This window comes from Acanthopagrus latus, chromosome 22 (genome assembly GCF_904848185.1).
Source record: "Acanthopagrus latus isolate v.2019 chromosome 22, fAcaLat1.1, whole genome shotgun sequence".
Taxonomy (NCBI): domain Eukaryota; kingdom Metazoa; phylum Chordata; class Actinopteri; order Spariformes; family Sparidae; genus Acanthopagrus; species Acanthopagrus latus.
This window is the reverse complement of record NC_051060.1, coordinates 21670738-21678940: the sequence shown is the minus strand read 5'-3', so window position 1 is coordinate 21678940 and position 8203 is coordinate 21670738. Positions and strand designations below refer to the sequence as shown.

At 46.3% G+C, this 8203-nt stretch overlaps 1 protein-coding gene across 1 annotated transcript; it reads right to left on the bottom strand.

The window, feature by feature from the left end:
• Nucleotides 1–235: 235 nt before the first annotated feature.
• trib2 (tribbles pseudokinase 2) lies at nucleotides 236–7465 on the bottom strand. Its single transcript, XM_037087195.1, has 4 exons — nucleotides 6925–7465; nucleotides 5815–6214; nucleotides 4055–4347; nucleotides 236–1707 (listed from the first exon to the last, which is right to left on the bottom strand). The coding sequence occupies exons 1-4, from the start codon at nucleotides 6957–6959 to the stop codon at nucleotides 1233–1235; spliced, it is 1203 nt and encodes a 400-aa protein (XP_036943090.1). The 5' UTR covers nucleotides 6960–7465; the 3' UTR covers nucleotides 236–1232.
• Nucleotides 7466–8203: the final 738 nt, after the last annotated feature.

Here is an 8203-nt window from a genome sequence, read left to right as displayed (position 1 = left end):
ATTTTAAAACTTCAGACAGACGTTTTCCTCTCTGTGCCTGTCCTGTGTCAAGATATTGCCTACATCATACATGAAAAAAAGGAATCTCTGGATAAAGAAAAACCCTGCAATGTAGTTTTAAATATATATATTTATTTATATATATTTTATATATATATATATATATATAGCTGTTACAATTTAAATAAATGTTACGTTTCTCATTTTTTTTCTACAACTTAAGAATGAATTTAAATAAGAGGAAGCTAATTTTTTATTTTTTTTAAAAAAGGTGGAATCGTCCATTCACCTAATACATCGAGTGCATGACGCCATGTTTGGAGGCTTACCAAGAATAAACAGTTTAAGATTGAGGTTTAAGGGAGTGATATTAAAGCAGCAGTAACAACAGAGTGGAATAGCTTGAAAACAACAACAACAACAACAAAGAAAAAGTGTGGTGGTGAATAATGAAGTGTGTGGTAAAGGCTTAGAAGACCGAGGAGGCAGAAACATACAAATTACTGAAAACAAGGCCATCAAGGAGTTTAATGACTGTGTCAGAATTATCAATGATGTGAAACTGAGACAAAATGAGAAACGACAAAATAAAACTTGAAACAAAAGACGAGGTCGACCATGTTGATGATGATGATGAAAAAAAAAAAAGCCTAAGCTGCTCCGTTTATTAACCAATGATCCCAGGTCAGGGATAATCACCTTGTATTTGTCTAACAATAGAACTTAGGGTTGTGATTTCTGACCCTGGGTCTGTGGTTTTTAAATTGGTACCACCTAAAGCTATGAAAGAAAAAAAAAAAAATGGTAAAAAAAAGTTGTGGTGTCGCAGTTTCAGTTCACTTTGAACCGTTCTCCTTGGTTTCCTGTGTTCTTTTGTCCCTTCATGCTTTCCATAGTGTCAAAAATGGTGAATGTGTCTACTTTTATGAGCACCACATTAAACCAAACAGATCCAAAAAGAACATTTTGCTACATTGGTTGCAACTTTGCATGTCTGGCGACACCGTCCCCCGTAACGGGAGGTGCACCGCCAGGTGATGTATAGATGCCATTTGTCATGCCAGGCTCAAGGTTTTCCATGAAATGGTGGAAAAAGGAAACAAGATGGAAACACCTTTATTATGAGTGACAAATGTTCACCTATATAATCTCTAAACTACTGTTTTTGGCTCTGCTGTGAGCGTGGCGAGCCGACCGTGGCGGAGTCTTCTGTTTTGTGCTTGGTTGTTTGCTCAGCTGAAGAACTGCTCCAGTTCCTCCTCCATGTTCACCTCAGGCACCATCTGCTCCTGCTCCCTTTCCCCTCTACCGTGCACCACGGCGCCCCCTAGCGCCCCGGAGGAAGAGAACCAGGGGTGCTCGAGAATCTCCCGAGAGGTGAGGCGCTCTGCGGGTTCCCGTCGGAGGATGGAGCGGATCAGGCACTTGGCCTTGGGCGTGAGCGTCTCCGGGATGTTGAAGTGGCCTCTGCGGATTTTGCTGAACAGAGAGCCGGGCTCAACGTCGTGGAAAGGGTAGCGCCCGACGAGGATGGTGTACAGCATGACGCCCAGACTCCAGACATCAGCCGCCTTCCCCGAATAGCTGCCGTTGGCATTGAGGATCTCAGGACTGACATAAGCTGGGCAGCCGTGTTTGTCTGACAGGGAGTCATCAAGACCATCCAGGATATAAGTGTCCTCGAGGCTCTCCAGCTTCACGAGGCTTCTGCAGACACACAAAAGGAACACACAAAAAAAAGACACATTGAACATGATGACAGCACTTAACAAAACAATATACACATAGATTCTTTTGATAATCTGAATGTTATTATGTGATTATTCCTTTCATAGCTCCAATCTCTGGATGCCAACTAACAAAAAGCAGAATACAAAAGGACGCTCAAGTGGGGCAATTTGCTCTGATGGACATCTTGAGTGTTTTAGATCCATCGCTTTTGGATATCAGAGGAAGTAGAGCTCATAATGCTCTGGGCTTAAGTTTGACATTTCCTTTCACTTAGATAAAAGCCCAGCCAAAAAGCATTGACGCACAAATAGGCTTTCCAAAAGAGCTCCACAATTGAAAAGAAACACAATTACGGGTGACTGATTGTCTTAGGTTTCATGCATTGAACTGTTTCGCTCCAAGAATTAAGGCCCTGACAATGTGGGGGTTTTTTTCCCCCGGTCTCAAAATAGCATCTATTTGCACTCTTCTACCAGCCCTCCCCCCACCCCCCCTCCCCCCGAGAGGCTCGGGCAGGAAAATGTCTCCACGTGCATGGTAAGAGACACTTGTGGGGCTGTGCAAACGCTGCCATCTGCGTGTGAGGTCCATGAGACGGGATGCAGCAGACAATCATAGTAACAACTGGGAGCCACTGGCAAGACGGAAACCAACAAGTACAGCATTTTGTAATTTTCTGCCATCTGTGACACGTGCCTACACATTTTTTTTTTTTTTTTTTAGCCCACTCACTGGTTAATCGTCTGTAATAATAGTTTGCTTTCATTAATATGCTGCAGAGCGTTTTCACATTTTCAGCCAGGAGCACTCTATTGTTTCTCCGAGATCACGGCCATTGTTTCTCTGTGAGATAAAGAGCCATGCTCATTCGGAGGACATGCACAAACCTATTATTACAGTAAGGAGGGATTAGAAATTCAAATAAAAGACTTTTTTTTTCTTAAATAGCAGCACGTTGTCTCTGTTTAAGCTATGGGATGCCACGTGATCATCCTGAAATGTCTCATGAGCTCGGTGCAGGAGGAAGCCGTCAGCAGGGCCTGTTTAAGTAGCTGTGTTTGATTCTATTCGAGGCCAACCTTTGACCGATGCTCTTTAAACAGACTAATGTTTGGTCAAAAGTTCACAGCGGTGTGACAAAATCAGCTCAGGAAGCTGCTGAGGAAGCCTGCTCAGGTATAATTCTTATGTGTGGTCCTCTCCCCCTCTCCTTCTGTTACACACCTGGCTTCAGGCCAGAGAATATCTCAGAGTCTCTAAAGCGGCTTCGCCTTCTCGTCTCTGGGCCGTCGCTGCCACTGAACCAGGACTGAAAGGGCGTAAGAGGATTCTTGACAGGCTGTATCGTAAAATGTGACCCAATACTGTCTTTGAACCAGCACTCTTTAAATTCACCAGACATCAATCATTTAATGGGAGGAGCAGAGGACGAGGTGGGGGTCGGGTGTAGCATTCAAGGTCACTGGACCTGTACTGAATATGTGAGGCAGCTCAACTTCCCTTTTTCCACAGTTAGCGCCAAAGAGTGATGTCACACATTTAGATAGAGGGCATCAAAGTGCGGACTGTGCCTGTGAAACGGGACCCGGCTGTCAAGAAGTTTCCCCTTCAGAACCCTGAGCGTTTGCACTGACATACGTACGAAGTGTAATAAAACATTTTCAGTCTGACATGTGCTCAGTATAAAAAAAAATATATATCCATCTCCATTAATAAAAAAAAAGGAGCTCTCAGGTTGCTGTGGCAACAGATGCCTGAATGTATTGCATGTAGTTTTGACATGCTGCCAGCAGGGGTCAGTAGACCTTTGTTGTGCAAGTGTGAGTCTACAGATTTCTCCTGCTGATCACTACAGAAGTGCAGCAGTGGCAAAAGCTCGCTTCAATTGCAAATCTGTCACGCCAAAGCTAGTCCTTGGTAAGGTCTTTGTCCCTGCACTTCAGTTCAACCACTGCTGGAGTAACTGCACTGCAATAATCCATATATATATATACACACACACTCATACACACACACTGTATATACTGTACACACTGTATATACAGTATAGGCCGAGTGTATACTATACGTCGTGCACAAAAATAGCTGGGGGAGACACAAAGGGCTTATGTTTCCTGTACTCTGCACAACATCTGGGAGCGACATGTCAGTCTTGCATCGTGTCAGTTTACAGCATCCTGCATGTAAACTGAGATACTATAACACAGCTAATCCTGGCGCTTGTTATGTCACACACACACACGTACAGATGAAACAGAGTAGTAGTGCACACAGTCAAACACTCTTCATTCTACGAAGATGAAATGTTTTCCGCACAACTCACCTGTCCTCATTCTTGAAGACAAACTTCCTCAGTTTGAGGTCACGGAGGACCAGTCCGTTGTCGTGGCAATGTGCCACGGCCGAGGCTATCTGATAGAAGAGCCGGGCAGCCTCGTCCTCCCGCAACTTCTTGCAGGTGCGGACGAAAGAGTGCATGTCTCCATAGCTCCTCTCAAAGAACACGTAGGCTCGAGTCTCCCCGAGCAAGATCTCCAGGATTTGGTTAATGTGCTGGTGCTGGCCCAGGGCGAAGTAGGCCGCCAGTGACTCCTGGTATCGTCCAATGTCAAAAACCTGCAATCACAAGACAGGAAGAGCCTTTATGTTTACCGTATATTTTGAGCCAAGTGGCCTTTTTGTTTAAATCGAGGGTGACCTACAAGTGCTACTGACTCATTAGGTGGCTGTTTGTGTGACACCAAACTTGTGTTTACTCTTTTGGCAGAGGGAGTAGGGTTGCACGGAGGCAAAGTGAAAGCCTTGTGTCAGTGAACGTATTGTACTGCAGCCTGGGGGTTGCAGTGTCTCTTTTGTTTCCATAGAAACACCCCACCAGCACCACCACCAATTGACTTTCAGAGCAACCAGCCCAGGTGAGAGGGCTCCTCTGCTCGCAGTCAATACAAATACACCCCACGGCTCTCGAGATCTTAAGTTGAAACGCAGGCTTCCAGCTAGGCATGAATGATCAGTCCGAAGTGTGGATTGATTGGCGCCGGCACAGAAGCAAGACGAGGTCAAAAGGCAGTTAGCTCACAGGCTGTGCCAAAGGCCGTTAATTTGTTATTGCCGTGACGAAACATTATCTCGAGTCAAAAGGTGCGGGTTACTGGATATGTCATGCCTTACGACTCCAACGGTGCATGTAACTATTGTCTCAATTCATCAATCCACTTAAGCCTGCTTAAAGGTGGAATGTACCTCAGGGATAACCCAGGTGCCCTTATAATCAGTAACATGCCAAAGTCAATACTGGCTATAAATGTGGTGAGGAAAGGGTGTGTTTTCAGCCTCCAGGGAAAAGTGGTTTATTCTTATGGCTGGGTTGGAGAGGAGGTGTGGGGGGGGGGGGGTCAATACTGGAGTCAATGTCACACAGCAGCTGGTTTGAACTTGTAAAGTTCCCCCAGCCCTGTGTGTGCTTTTCCTCTCAACAGATCACGATCCCAGCTATTCTCCGTGCAAAATGTGCATTGTGCCTACGCTCCTGCATCAAATGTAAATCCCAGGGTTGAAATAATAGGATTATAGCGGCGCACTATGAGGAGAGAGAAGCCATATGTAAGAGAGAGAGAGAGAGGAGTGTGTGCGTGGTTACTCACTCCTTTGTCAACGTTACATCATGCAATCCAAACCACGCAGCTCGCCCCATTCACTTTTTCCATTAGGGCTGCCTGTGCCAGCGCTCTATTTACAATTCAGGCAATTATTGAAAAGTTTGAGGGGTGTGGATCTGCTGCAATAGCCCCCCCCCTCCCTCCCTCCCTCCCTCCCTTTGCATATCAGCATATTATATATCTTTGCATTGTGTGTGCATTACATTTAAGGGGAGTATGCACATGGAATAAAGCCATGATCATTCCATTTATCATGTGGCAATGAATGCAGAAGGTGAGAAAAACCTGCAACAAAAAAAAAACCCCCACTGGATATGTGATCACCTGTGTGTGCGCAGAGGTAGAGAAGCTATTCTGGGAGCATTTTTTTTTTTTTTTTTAAAGAAAAAGGTAGGAGACGTGTAGCATTACTGTGCCTACTAACCTTACACACGAGCTCTTCCCCGCTGTGCAGGTGGGCGGCTCTGAAAACGTGGTCTCCCTCCAGTGGTTCCAACAAAAGGTAGTCCCCGATGCGGGAGATACAGTGCGAGGAGTCCGGGGTCTCCGGCGGGCTGGGGGACCCGAGGTTGGGGCTGAAGCTCTGGTGCGACTCTGTAGTCCTTAAGCAAGACAATTCTTCGAAGTCGTGCGATTTGTGCCGCGATCTCCCATAACGTGAAATGTTAATTGGATTTGACCTCTGTATGTTCATGAGGAAGAAGTGCGATAACTCCACAAAACCCTGGTAAGTGGTGGTGGAGAAGAAGAGGAGGAGGAGGAAGAGGAGGAAGAGGCTGCTGCTGCTCCTTGTTCTCCTCCTGCTGCTGATCCTGGATCCGCAGCTGCAAAAAAAAAAAAAAATGGCACAAAAATCGTCTTAATCTTGAATTTAAATCTGCTGCAGGAGATCCGGAGAGCAGGAAGAGCTGGCTCGATGTCGGGTCTGTAATTATTATATTTTTTTTCCTTCAACTGTTCATCTGGCCCCCTTTGTTTTCCATTCAAGGAGGTGAAGCCGGGCTAAAAAAAAAAACCAACAAAACAAAACAAAAAAAGACAGGATAGCTGCCCTCTCCAAAGTCGACTGAAAACCTCCTCTCTTTTTTTGTCTTTCGCACACAGACCTGCTGCTAATTTCATTAACGTGAGCAGTGAAGTGAAACAAAAGGCGACCAGGAAAAGTCACACACACACAATGAATGGAGAGTTTTAGCCCCGCAGCTTGTTTGCTAGCTTATCTCGCCGGTTAAACCGTGTAAATATATAATGTATACATATACATATATATATATATTTATTTATATATATGTATATATATGGCACGTTTCGTAAAACGGAAACAATTCGCTGGATACGGCTTACAGGCACATATTAAAAAAAAAAAGGTGGTGGAAACACAAAAGAAGTGCACAAGCAAAACCAAGACAGAGAGCAAGTTTTGACTGCTATCTGTAGCTGCTGGGTTTTTTTTTTTAAAGCCGAAAATCTGACAGACAAATGATGGCTAGCAGGTGCAGAGCTAACTAGTTAGCTTCCCTCAGCTAACTAGTACCAGGTCAGTTGCACGGCCTCGTTCCCCGGGATCATGTTATCCGTGCACGGCGATTGTCATCTAGCACAGACGGAGGAGAAAACCCCCATCCGGGAAAAAAACACAAAAACAAAAAAAAAAAAAACACAAGAAACAAAACAAAACAAAAAAAGAGAGAGAGAGAGAAACTGCTGGAGCTCTTTGTGTGCCGGGTGACGAAGCGACGTCCTCTTGTCTTTCTCTTTCTCTCTCTCTCTTGGTCCCGGTCCGAATGAAGGGGGGGAAGAAAAGTGTCGTCTTGTGTTTTTGAATGTCTGCTGGAAGGAAGGTTAAGAAGGAAGGAAGGAATGAAGGAAGGAAGGAAGGAAGGGACCGGCCGGCCGACTTTCCCAGGCCTATCCCTTGATTCAGCAGGACATCCTCTCTCCCGTGGCGCTGCTGTGCTTCTTACGTGGCCGGGAGGGGAAATCTAGTCCATTCAAGAGCGGAGGGGAGGCCAGCCGAGCTGCACACACTTGCTCTCACTGCGCCTGTACAGACTGGAGCGGGGGGAGCTGCTGCCTGGCTGCCTGGCTGAGGGAGGGAGGGAGGGAGGGAGGAGGGGGGGTTCTGCACACGCACGCGCACGTACTCACACACAGGAGAAGATACCGACCCGCCCCCCTGACGTCACTCCAGCATCGAAACCCCATTGGCCCTTTCCGAGCAGGGGGAGGGGGGGGGTTTATAATGTGTAGCGCAGTCATGTGAGAACCATGTAAGTGTGGCTGCCTGCACCCCTCCTCTCCTCCTCTCCTTCCTCCCTCTCCTCCTTCCTCCCTCTCCTCCTCACCCCCCTCCAGGAATCTAAATGCATCGCACGCTGGTAAATTGGATGGTGGTGGTGGAGGAGGAGGAGGAGGAGGTGAGGGTGAGAGTGAGAGTATAGCTACTGTACGTGCTGTGTTACAAATGTGTTTCCTCCTGCAAGTGTCATTCAAGGGAAAGCGGCGAGGTGGGGATCCCTCTTTCCTCCTCTCTCGTCTTTTTTTTTTTCTTTTTTTTTTCTCACGGTGGTGGCACGCAGCATCCGGCCATGCATCGGTGATGTGCAGCATCTGCTAAAACAGACCCAGCATGCAGCTGTTGCGTTGGAAAAGGACGCACGTTCATTGAAGATCATTCTGTGTTTCTCAAGAGTGAAGTTCAGTTTATTTGTTATGTGACCCAGGCAGTGGTGGATTCTGGATCTTTGAGGTCCAGGGGAGAATAAAAAACTAAAAGGGCACCACATGTATGCAGGAGGGGGGGGAGAGCACCA